The 12,930-nt window shown below is 34.9% G+C and overlaps 1 protein-coding gene across 1 annotated transcript; it reads left to right on the top strand.

Moving 5' to 3' along the window:
* Positions 1-343: 343 nt before the first annotated feature.
* On the top strand, positions 344-12,599 carry LOC137654306 (SH2/SH3 adapter protein dreadlocks-like). Its single transcript, XM_068387933.1, has 3 exons — positions 344-448; positions 11,124-11,328; positions 12,442-12,599. Exons 1-3 carry the CDS (start codon positions 430-432, stop codon positions 12,470-12,472), a joined length of 255 nt encoding a protein of 84 aa, XP_068244034.1. The 5' UTR covers positions 344-429; the 3' UTR covers positions 12,473-12,599.
* Positions 12,600-12,930: the final 331 nt, after the last annotated feature.

Genomic DNA, 12,930 nt, shown 5'->3' with positions numbered 1-12,930 from the left:
TACACCGTGTTTTTATCAAGAACCCGGGTGATGATCTTAACGCATATCGTGTTGACTTATACAATTATGTATGAATAAGCCATAACTAATTACACAGGAAATAAAAACGCTTAGACAATATCGATTACGAAAAGTTTAGGAACATCTGCTTTCATTGGCAATCAAGTTATTATAAAGAATAAACTCTTAGTAATATCGATGGTGAATTTTGGAAAAAGCAAAGCATCGAAATACCACAAGTCGCTTAAATAGAGGACGTTGGGGCGCTATAAGGGATTGAAACCTACTCACACTTTGTTTACAGTTAAAGGATCGAGATCGCGAAATCTGTCTGCTAGGATCACAGTGTCTATATTATTATCCAAACATCCGAGAGTGACATGTATTAAGCTGTGCGAATTTTTGTGAATTATTGGGAATGTTGTAATCATGTCCAGCTTAAAACTAGGTAAGTAACGATCGGTATGTGAAACTGGCCCTCGGCGGAAATATCACGGCTTGGAAACGTGTAAGTGCATTTGAAAAGAGGCGTGGGAAGATGCTGCTTAGCTGTTTTTGTTAGGGACTCAAGCTAGATGAATCATATTCCTTTAGGCCAGAATAGCTGTCTTCTCAAAATACCGCAAAACGGTGCTTCATGTTGAGATGTCATCCCCTAATACTCTTATTTTTGTTGTCAGAAGATGCTGAGTTTGTGAATGTAATGAAATATTTTTGACATTACCGGTAACATATGACGTGGATGGCAGTTTTGAGTCTCGCCTTAGCCCGGGCTTCGCGAGTTTGATGAGGAATAAGCGTATGAGGCTACACATATCCTCGTTAATGCTGTGTATTCTGAACATATTTTAGCAGCTTATTATTTTCTGCAGACATGGTATTGATCAATTCTTTATTTTGAAATTAATTGAAGAATTGCCACGGTTCATGCTATTTTAGACAAAGGTATTGCAAGGACAAAACTAGTTTCTAGTTTCGTATGCCTAGTAGGCTAGTTATGCCTACCGATATGGCTTATTCCATTTACGGAAGATATGATCTGAGCTCTCCCCACTTTGGTTTGGACTCGTGTCATCCTGGACTTACATTAGGCCTAGGTCTTAATCTATTCAATTCACACGCTTTCTTTAGCATTCTTGGCCTACAGATCTTGTCCTGCCATCTGTATTGCTTTTCTGAACAACTATTCCTCCTTCCTTCTCTTCACATACCTGAACAATCTCAATCTTTGAGTTGTCTGCTATTAATCCAGCTCATGGACACCACAAATTTCCACCAATTTGTTATTTGTAATATATCTTTTGCACCTTGCATTCTTAGGTTACTCATTTTCTATATCAATACCATTTTTTGCAGCATTGAGTAGTACTGGCATATCGTGTAGCCTTCATTAGTCTTCTTTCTTTGCTTACAGAACATTTTTATTAATTATGAGTTCGACAGTCTCTGATTCTAAATAATCTCGTGATAGTGCCACAGTGTCAAGAAAAAAATCCCTGTGGAAATTCATCTTTTGAAGGCGTAGGGTAGACTAACTAGGGTGTGGTATATGTTATTACTAGGCCCACCATAGCTATCAAGCTCAACTCTTTTTATGATACCTAGTGGTTTATTGTGTTTTGGACATTAGGGAGTTTTATTAGAAGTTTATTCTAACATAAGCATCATTTAAAAAAATTTATAGGTGGTTGTATTGTTGTTAGGAAATTTTTAAAACCATTAACTATATACTAAATTAGCCAAGGTAAGTGCTTTACTTATGAAATGTTTGAAGTAGAAGTACATTAATGAAAAGCAGAAGAAAGCTGAAAATGTAGAAGCAAAACTGGCTACAAGATATATCCATCCAAAAAAGCTATCCCTTCTCTAGCCTTTCTGTCTGATATCTACAGAGACTATGCTATATACGGTATTATTTTCAGATTATTATGCTGTGAAAAAAAAAAGTTATTTTGGTTTGATGATAATATCTATTCCTTATATTTTTGTTTATACATGGGTAAACTAAATATGATTGGCAATCTCTTGATAGAGCTTGTTAGGGTAAATACAAATTTTAAATAACAAATTGTTCTTTCTTTTCTTTGTTCTTTTTTATTTTTATTTGTAAAGATACAGAAAAGATCAAGTAACCCATTTTTTTTTATATAATCTTGCATGGTCAACGTAAGGATGTTCACCATGAGAAGTCTACTGATGATTTCCTTGATGGGAGTTTTTATATGTTTTATTGATATGAAACACATAGAAAAGTGTATTCTCTTTAAGAGTAAACTAATAACTTGGCCGTATTTATTGCATAATCATTATAACTTTTGCCTCTTGAGTTGCCAGGTTTCTCCTGCTGTTTACTCTGTAACATACTAAGCATGTAAGAAGATCAATACTCTAGTTAGTTTATGTTAAATTTAAAGTTTTCATTATGGTTCAGTTTGTTTGATTTGTCCTTTTAAGGTTATAAATGTAGAGGATATAAGTAACAATTAGCCTAATTTTCACTGTATACAAATTGTGGAATACAAGCTTTAATAGACTGTATTTTCTATAACAGATATAATTCATACTTTTGTAAAAGTTTAAAACAATTGAGTTTTATACTGTATGAGTGGTTTTTGCTTTTGATTATTTTATGTGAATCTTGGCTCTAAGGTAATATTGTGGTTACGTTTAATTTTTTATCTGATGATGCATTGATGTCAGTTAGATAGTAGTGGCAGGAAGTTTGAATGAAATTTCATTAGTATTTAGAAAGTGAGGACTGAATTATTTGAAGCGTATAGTATTGCTGATAATCAATGTTCATAAAGTATATCTACAGGTTAGCTTGCGGGGGGGGGGGGGGGGGGGTTTACTGGGTTTAGTGCACTGCAGGCAATTTTAAAGAACCTTTGCAGTATTCTTTCTGTCCTTAGCTTCATTTACTTTTTGGATTTCTGCTTTATTTCAATTCTTGCACCCTTTCTTTTTTATCTCAGTTCTCGTTTCATTTCCTCTACTGAATGTCATAAATCCTTGATTAACTAGTTTTCAGATTGAAACATTATTGACTTGATTAGTTGCTGGATGCTGTCGTTTTGGCTTTTTTCTTTTATTGCTCATTTTGGTGTTTCCTTGAATTTTTCCATTGAAGTAAAGTGAGTCATTCTAATTGCTTTGTTTTTTAGTGGGTTCTCTTAAGATTGGGGTAAATTGATCTTGTTGAAGGATTATGCTGTTTTTTTTTTACACGATTTTACTTCCCAAATACTGTGCTGTAGTCATTTATATGTAAACTGTATCATATATGTTTTATTACTGTGCTTATTTCAAAGTGGATTTATAGATATAAATGGCTAACCAAGTTATGGAAGATTGAAGTCCCTCTTCTAAGAAAAGAGTACCCATTTTTCATAGACAAATTTCTTGACAAATGTCAGTCAGTTTCTGTGAAGTGTTAGGGACAAACCTCCTGATTATAAGAGGGCCATACCAGTGATGCAGTTATTTGCTTCTAATCACTGAAATTTTCGGACCTCATTTCATGTTTTGGCCACTGAGATGTTCATCTATTTAGTAGTTTTATAGCTGAATAAACACATCGTAAATATGAAGGTCTTTTAGTGTTAGGAAAATCAGAAAGTATATGAATTTGAAACCTACCAGGTATCTAATTCTGTTTTGTCATCCCCGTTAGATTTACCAGCCGTTGTAAATAATTGATATAGCTGGAAAAATATTCAATAGCCATTTATTCTAGGACCACGAAATGCACCCTTTTATGAAATGTATTTGCTATAATTTTTCCATTATCATTTCATTTCTTTTCTTATTTATTCGTCACGAGAATGAAATTGCTATAGAGATGTTTTCAGTAGAAAGGTTTCTCCTTCAGTTCACTTTCTCTTTGCTCTTCTAAACTTGATTGCCTTTAACCTTTAACGGATTTAGAACATTGACTTTTACGATAAGTAACCATTTAAGTAACTTATTTTTTTAATTGAGAAATTTCATATAAAAACAAATGAACTGTGACGTAGGTATACTACAAATGTTTTAATGTCTAGTAATGAACGTGTTAATGAAAGGATTTTGAATGTCCCATCCGTGCCATTGATTTGTTTGCTGTGTATTATTAGGCGATTTTTTCCTGCCCGTGCGATCATGGACGCAATGTTTACGTATATCTTGCGACTGGAGGCTGGGCACGAATAAAGGGATTAAAAATGGTACCAGTGACAATACACGCCTTATCGATTTTAGGTTTGACATCTAGGATATCGTCTGTGTACATACATGCACATGAAGGATAACTTGCAATTTTTGAGCAGCTCGACTCTCATCTAATGGTACCTATTGTTATCATGTAGATGGGCTCGGTGGTGACTCACACACACACGTAGGCTAATCTTAATCTTATCTATGAACAATCTCCACTTCAGTATTGTAATGTAGATATATACAATATAACCTTTTCTTGTATTGCATCACAAGGGCTTTAATGATAGCGAAAATTTTGTATTTACTTTAATGTTTTGATTGTGGTTTAACCATCTACAGTCTACTGTATTGTCGTGGGTGTTATGCCATTTTCTTGGAAGCGGTATCTTATTTTATTTTACTTTAAGGGTTGTATTCATGGTCCTAGAACACAGGGGAAAAAAAACAATGTGCCCTGTCGGGCCTGCAAGATTTTTTTACCGTATACATTCTTAAGTATTTAGAGTATCATGTTGCGTACCGTAATGTTCATTTTATGAACATCTATCACGTTTCCTTTTTATAAGACTAGAATAGTTAGGATTTTATTTCTATAGCTATATAGTTGGCTTTCATGTTTATCAGTCATTGTTTCTTGAACGTTACACTCTCCGAATGACCTGTAGATTAAACGTTTGAGTTTTTTCATTTTCATTTAGAGCGATTGTTATTGCAAATATTTCATTGACGTCTTCTCTATTTGCTTAGTAAATTAACAAAGTACAGATTCTTGAACTGGAAAACCCTTATTTGAAGCAGCCGTATCTCTCGACCTCTTAGGAAAAATGTGAGGATCACATTATTATAACTTGAAAGTCTCAGTAGGAAGAACAGTGACGTCTGCTACTTTAAACGCGAAGATCGTCGAGAACGAGCTAATATAATGAATGAGTGGTAGGAGTTCAAGTTTAGTAACAGCTAAATGTAAAAGGATGCCTGTCTCTCATGTGAATGATATAGACTTGAATTTAGTGCACGGTCATCCTTGTCTTGAGAGGAGTGTCTAAATTTGGTTGGTAATCTTTCCCTGGGAAGAGCCATAACCACATACTGTACATTCATGCTTTTTAACTTGAGTATCTCTCTCTCTCTCTCTCTCTCTCTCTCTCTCTCTCTCTCTCTCTCTCTCTCTCTCTCTCTCTCTCTCTCTAGAGAGAGAGAGAGAGAGAGAGAGTGTATTAATAATTTAGAAGTATATATTTGTTATTTGAATTTAGGCGATAATACTGTGTTAAATGTTATGAATGAATTCAAGAGAGACTTTCTCGGTCATGATATATAGTAGTCAGTTCGTACTGTGTAGATTATTCAGAACTGCTGCAATTCGCGCTTGGGAAGATATAAGGGATGATATGACTGGAGCAGGTACGCTAGAATATTTGCCGATGGTAGCAATATGTTCAAAGGAAATTGCTCTTTCTTTTTGTATCTTGATAATTTTTATTGATCAGGTGAATTTACACTCCTCTTAGTAGGTGATTAAGGTATATGATAAGTCATCATCATGATTGAAATACAAATTGAGAATATCTTGTATCGCTACGATGTCGAAATTAATTTCGATGACTCTGCAGATACTTTTTTTTTTTTTTATATCATGCGTCCTTTAAAAATGAAGATTAAAAATGCGAGCCAGAAATTAAAGTGGGATCGGAAAAAAATTGCCCCGAGAGGATTCAAAAAACAAATTTTTACCCTGCGAAGTTGGACATTAATCATACTCCTTGTTATAGTTGATTTTTATATTTAATCCTGTCGTTTACTTAGGAGGTAAAGAAACCTCATGAGATCATATTTAGCACATCCCATCCTAATCCTGATTACTTACCTTTCTAATATTTTTAGTCATAATTTTCATCATCAAATACTGAAGGATGAAGAGCACTTTTTTTTTTTTTCAATTTTAATGGCGTGTCGTGTCAAGTCATGGTGAAATTGAAAAAGGGCATTTAATCATCGCATCTCTTCCAAGGCATAGTAGCATAATATTTCATACAATTTTTGAGTCTTATGTTTGTTGACCAATTAATTTAAGGTGAACCGAAAGGAATTTACGTATAATCTGTATTCATAAGAAGGTAAGTTTCTTCTCAGTATTTGAAGAGGTTGCGGAAGTCGCAGTGGGAAGAGCTATTTGAAATGTCTCTTGTTTTGGACAGTTTTATGATATTAAAAGCATATTAACTATTTCTCTTGTGGAAAATAGGAGTAAAAGCTATTTAAGTTTCACTAAATATATTTTGACTTTAGGTAACATTTCTCCGGTATGGTATAGTTATTGCCAAATATGGAAGCTAGATAAGAGAATCTAATACACATACATATTTGTAATGACACCGTAGGTTTTTACCTCCTCCAATGAAGTTGGGAGGAGTTTATGTTTTCACCCCTGTTTGTTTGTTTGTGAACAACTTCGTAGCCAAAATTTTACTCATAGAGTTGTGAAAATTTCGGGGATTAATTTTTATATTGAGACGTCGAAGCGATTCAATTTTGAAGGTCCTAGGTCAAAGGTTAAGGTCATGGTCGAGCGAAAGGTCGACCGAATTAACCCTAACCTCGAGAAATAATCTGCCGTGGGGGAGGCCTGCACTCTCAAAGTCTATTTACTTTAGATCTGTTTCTATTCTAAGAGAGAAGGCCTGCGAATATTTGTTTTGATTGTCTGCAAATTTAAACAGACGGTAAATACCATAAATACTACTTTTGACCAGACGTGGATTATGCTCACATTAATCTGAAGAGATTGAAGTGAAAATGAAGCGACTCATTGTTCAGACATAAAATCATCAGTGCAATGCAGTACGGTGTTTGCGTAGATTCCCTTTAGGAGGCTTCAGGGGATGAGGTGAAAGTGGTGCATTGAAGCACCAGGGGTGAGGGAAGGACATGACTTTTGAGCCAGACAAAAAACGAAAAAAGAAAAAAAGTGATCTCGATTTCTCATGGCGAGTTAATTAAAGATTATGTTTGTTACATAATTCTGCGAATTTCTAAAAGCTGATGTGGGATTATGAGGAATTAATCTGTATAGACCCATTGATGGTTTGATTAAGTATTTAAATGTCCTGAAAATGGTCCTTAGGGGAGAGAAATCAAAGAGATTTGGTTTGGGACAGACGAAACCTTTGGTTTTCATGGGCAGAAAAAGGTGAAATAGCATCCAATTGAAATCTCACTTCTACCAACTGTTACCAAAATATTCTTGATTTGTTTACCGTAAACGCTGAATAATCTTTATCTCTTGTCTGGTTAAATTCCTTCATTTGCATGCACTGTGGCTTAATTCTCGCTTATTAGAGGTGACGCATATTAATTTGTTTCTTTAGTTATCGTGCCTGGGAATTGATGCATTGATCTTCATCACAGCATATTTTGGCAAACCAATGTGGTCAGTTGTTAAAGAACAATATAGATAAAATCTCTCGCATATTCTTTAAAATATTCCATTTAAAAAAAAATATTACTTTAGAAAGTCTTACTTTTTTATTAAATTTTCTGCAAATGCTCTTAATTGAAATCGTAACTTTGTAAGCATCATTGATTTTCCTCTTATCACACACATTTATTTATATTTTTGTTTATTTATAACTACTTCACGGGAGAAGACGGACGTGGTATGTAGTTTGCAAGCTATAACGAGACTTCTATGTGTGTTAAAGAGATTTTATGTTTAAGATAACGACTTCGCCGGATGTAAAGTCCCAGTCCCAGTGCCAGCTATTGGTTGAATACTCAGGTTAATTTTAGCCGAAATCCAGTATAAATAACGTTAATTTCTTGTTACTGGTTATTATCTGTTGGATGAATCGTTTCTGCGATGGTGTAATGCATTCAGATGATAAATAAATATTAGAAACGAACAATACTAAGGTGAGTTCTGGGAATTTAATGGTAGAAAGTATCCTTTGAACAGTGACATTTTAAACATTTCTTTTACGCATGCTTAGGGTCATTGTTAACTTCTCTCTCTCTCTCTCTCTCTCTCTCTCTCTCTCTCTCTCTCTCTCTCTCTCTCTCTCTCTCTCTCTCTCTCTCTCTCTCTCGTAACACAGAAGTTGATTTCTCGTAAACTTTATTTTTGCCCCTTGTGTTTAGAGAAAAAGAGTCGTGCCCTTCGTATTGTCTCCAGTGCCAGCCCACATGCATGTCATGCAAGCAGTCATTCCTCTTGTTAGGGCATGCTGCGTGTGTGATACATTTAGTGAACATGTTATCTGTCGTTTTGATGAGTGTTAACAGGGTATTATGTAAGAGGAAGCTTCTATGGCAGGTTTTCACTTTTGATTGTGTTGCTGTTAGGCGTTGATTACTTTTTATTACTAAAAAAAAAAAAATAAGAAAAATAAAAAACAGTTGTCGAATGGCAAAGTTTTGCCCAAAGTTATAATTCGGGTAAGAGGATTGTAAATTTTGAAGACAAGGCACAGTTTAGGTGTCGTATTTTTGTCTTGGCGGAGGTATTCAGTCTGAAAACACTTGTAATATTGTTATTTTTGGTCATTTGTGTGTTGCCTGCTAATTTTCATTGAAGTTCTGTTCAATGATTGAATACTTTTAAGTGTCGTTGTCATTTGGTATTATTTTTTTGGTAATATTTGGCATTGACCACTTATCATTTCAATTCATAATCGTTTATTGTTGGATGCAGATTTCGTTTATATATGCTATGCTGTAAGCAATCACAGTTTTTATATAGTCTTTTTTTTCCCAGTGGTTATAATTTTTCTTTGCGGCTTTCTAACTTTTTATAACATTTGTTATACTGTAGATATGTTTTTGATGGTGGTTTTGTAGTGTGTTAGTGACAGCATTTGCTATTGATTTTATGCGTACACTGACGCCCTTGTTAGTTTCTGGGATTTCACAGTGATAATTTTAATAAAATTAGATTTTTCATTTGATTTGGATGATTAACGATATGCTATTATCTTTTCTCTTCAAGTTAATTATGGACAAATTGTTATTCTTTAATAGTAACTTTTGTAATCGGATTTGGGTTAGTAGTTATTAATAAGATTATCCAGTTATTTATATCTTTTTTTTTTCAGTGCGAGCTGAAAATACTGTAATATCCCCATCAAAAAGATGGCATCGACTCCATTCAAAGTTCTCCGTCGTAGTATTTTCCCTCCGCTTTGGAATTCTAGTCACGGTTGTTATCTATGAGGAATTCTCGTTTGGCTTCACCCCTTTCAACTTTTTTTTTCTATCTCAGTATCAGTAGTTTCTTTTGGCTATTTCTTGTAGCAGAGAGACCTTTCTATTGAAAGAAAACTTTGGAGGCTTCTTATTTCCTCTGCTTAGTCTCTCTCTCTCTCTCTCTCTCTCTCTCTCTCTCTCTCTCTCTCTCTCTCTCTCTCTCACAGAAATGAATTTGAATCGTTCAGTTGAAAGAGCTTCTATATATAAATATTTTTGCAAAAAAAGAAAAAAAGAAAAACAAATATTGATTCTGTTGTTAAAGTCAGTTTTTTTTTCACACACAATGTATTCTTTGTTAATCTCAAGGGCTGGTAACACGAGTCTATGGCAATCCCATGTTAGGGTGCCATACTCATACCCTCGTTTTCTTCCTTAACTTCTGGTCAGTGTTATCTTCCATCTGTTAATTTCCTTCTCAGGAGAGAAACAGCGTGCGTGCATGTGTGTGTGTGTTTTCTTAGGACAATTTGGAAATGGCAGGTTTGCATCGAGTTACCCGTCTTGGTTTCAGTTTCATAACAGCTGTTTTAATGGAATTTCATTTATTGTGAGTTCATCATCAGGTGGTGTAATGGGACTTATTGTTACTTCAGGTGGTCAGTTTTGATATGCTTCCATGAAAATTTTTTCGGTTAACAGGTCTTTTCAAGACTGAGAGAGTATTGACCATTGGATAGTTTTTCAAAAAGTGAATTATTACGTTTGATATTGCCTGACTATTATTGTTGGCCTTCAGAGATATTCTGGAGGACATTCGTACAGTGTCAGTAGCTCGAACTTTTTTTAATGATCACCAACTCGAGGATCATTACTTTGAACATTTCCATCCACAGTTCTCCACGTTGTTTGATACCCAGTCCGTTGTTTATTATTTAAAGTCCCGCTTTCTCGGTAGTAGACCTGAGAGAGAGAGAGAGAGAGAGAGAGAGAGAGAGAGAGAGAGAGAGAGAGAGAGAGAGAGAGAGAGAGAGAGAGAACGGACGCAATTTAGTGGGATCGATTTGGTTATTCCATTCTTCCCCTTTTGCATTGTCAATGGGGTTAGGGTGGAGTTGATTTGCTCTCTGAAATTGTCACGTATGAAGGGATTCGTGAACATTCGTAGGTCTATTGATGTATGTGCTTCTGAGAGACTTTTCTTTAATGTGCATTTCTTTCTTCTGTTTTTAAATGTTTATTTGCATGTTTATAAATCTATGTGTATGGTGTAGAATCTAGGATTGAATGTTTTTTTTTCATCATAAGTATATGATTGAATGTGCTTCTCTTTACTTCTTCGCTTTTATAGTTTTAAATCGAATTATCTTTTATTCTTTATTTATAATAGACAATATCGGCGTCAATGACCGTCGATGTCAGGATGCCAGAAAATTCAAAATCAGTCAATCAATCTTTATCTTTACACGTGTGAATGATTACACGATAGAAATAAAGTTGAATGCGTCTTTCATTACACTTATATGATTTAATATTCTTTTCTTTATACTGTATGTAGATGTGTGTATGTTATGGAAGCAATGCAGTCATTGAATACGCTTTTCATTAAACCTATATAGTTGCGTTTGTATGTATGTGATAGGGGCTATGATTGAATATGATTTTTAATGTGCTTATAAATGTAAGCACCATAAGCCTCACTCGAAAATGTGGTTTCTCACATTTCGCCCAATTCCACATTTCAGGAAAAACAGTTGGTGAAGACTGTTGGGTCACCGCCAAGTATGATTATACTGCCCAGGGGAGCCACGAGCTAGACCTTCGTAAAAATGAGCGCCTTTTGCTCTTGGACGATTCCAAGCACTGGTGGAGGGTAATGAACAACCGCAATCAGGCTGGTTATGTGCCCTCCAATTACGTCAAGAAGGAAAAACCATCCATATTCGATAGGTGAGTACCATCCGCCCATCCGTGTTTTAATTTTCGAGGTTCGCTAGTAGATCATCATGAAGTTATTATCGAGTTTCTGTCTATCTGTGTAAATTGTTAATTCAGTAAAAAGTAATTGGCATTGATATAGCTTTTAGAATGATTGCATTAGATTTATATGTCGATAATTAAATTATTCAACAATGTATGGCCAATGGTTCAATGGTTTGAAGTCATTCAAAAGTTTGTATATAAGCCAAAATTCATATATTTTCCTGGTGATCTGCTGCAAGCTGGGTTTGTATATGGCACATATGCATGTTTGTCATGTAAAGTTAAAAGAAATGGTTGTTTCCTTTGTGTGTATATAGCTTTAGATCGTATTTTTTCAATTGCCGTTGATAGATATGTCGAGAATGCACTGTAGTAAAAAGAAAAAAGTAGTAGTTAAAGCTAATAGAAGTGTTATGCCCTATGAATAATTCCAAGCCTGAATCCTCAAGAAAAAGAAAATTACCGTCCATAGCCTTTGGACCATAACAGAGAAGCGAAGGGTTTTTTTCAGGTTTCAGTTCCCGATGGTATTTCATCTTTAGTGAATTAACAGTTGGGAATGAGAATTTTGAAAACCCCGTTTCTTTGCTCTAGTCCTGAGCCCTGTGGCAGTGTAATTTGATTTGAGAATATAGGCACTAGTTATAAAAAAATTTCTTATACTGAATTTTATTTTTGATATAATAGCTGTAGTTGCTAGTGTCAAAATTGTATTCTTCTTGCCAGTAACTTGTTTTTTTGCACTCGCTTTTGAGATTTAAAGATAGAGATATGTATTTGCCAATGATGTGTCTTGCAGCTAATATCTAGATAATCCATTGCATTTAAGTATAGCTCTGGCATAATGTATTTTAGACACCCTGCAAGTTCTGTGTTGTAGTGTTTGCAAGCTTCTTCATAAATAAATTTCCGTCAGTTGGAAAAAGAATTTATGCCAATGAAAGCCATATTCATTTTAAGGAATAATATTTCTAAAGAAAATGTTGCAAGATAATTGAATTCTTTTTCCTAGCGATGGCCGCTAGTTATTTTTGTGTGTGCAATGGATTAGATTATAAGGGACCGACGCTCTTCTTGCAGAACATTTCTCCAGCAAAGAATGCAACGGTAAGTTGTGTCCCAACCAACGCCAGTGATGCTGGAAGCCAAAGTAGGTGAATAAATAGTCTGAAAATAGTTGCTGTAGATTTTGAGTGATTTTGCACTTGTGGGTACATGCACCCGCCAGTGTCATTATAATGCTTCGATAGATCTTTGGAATGTATCTGTGCCTTAGTTGGTCGCGGAGAATTCCTGCTTTCTTTTCAAACGCTTCTTATAATAAAGTGTACGTTGTAGTACATAGTAGAAGCTTATAGGAAAAAAATATCTCTTTAAAAGTCTAGTTTAATAACTGCATTAGTCTTCTTCGAACCTGAGACATGCAGTGTATGTCTTGCATCTCCCTTCTCTTCTGGTTGCCATGTTTCCTTCAAATATCTTTTTTTGGCTTTTTGATTTAGACTTTGGGACAAATCTTGGCGAGATGACAGCCGTAAATTTTCAACGCTTTTACTGTCATGCGACTTG

Source organism: Palaemon carinicauda, chromosome 15, assembly GCF_036898095.1.
Source record: "Palaemon carinicauda isolate YSFRI2023 chromosome 15, ASM3689809v2, whole genome shotgun sequence".
Lineage (NCBI taxonomy): Eukaryota > Metazoa > Arthropoda > Malacostraca > Decapoda > Palaemonidae > Palaemon > Palaemon carinicauda.
This window is presented reverse-complemented; position numbering and strand designations above follow the sequence as displayed.

Coding starts and splice junctions, on each gene's coding strand:
- LOC137654306 (XM_068387933.1), top strand. Junction 11,329..12,441: donor AAACCATCCATATTCGATAG/GTGAGTACCATC, acceptor CTCTTCTTGCAG/AACATTTCTCCAGCAAAGAA.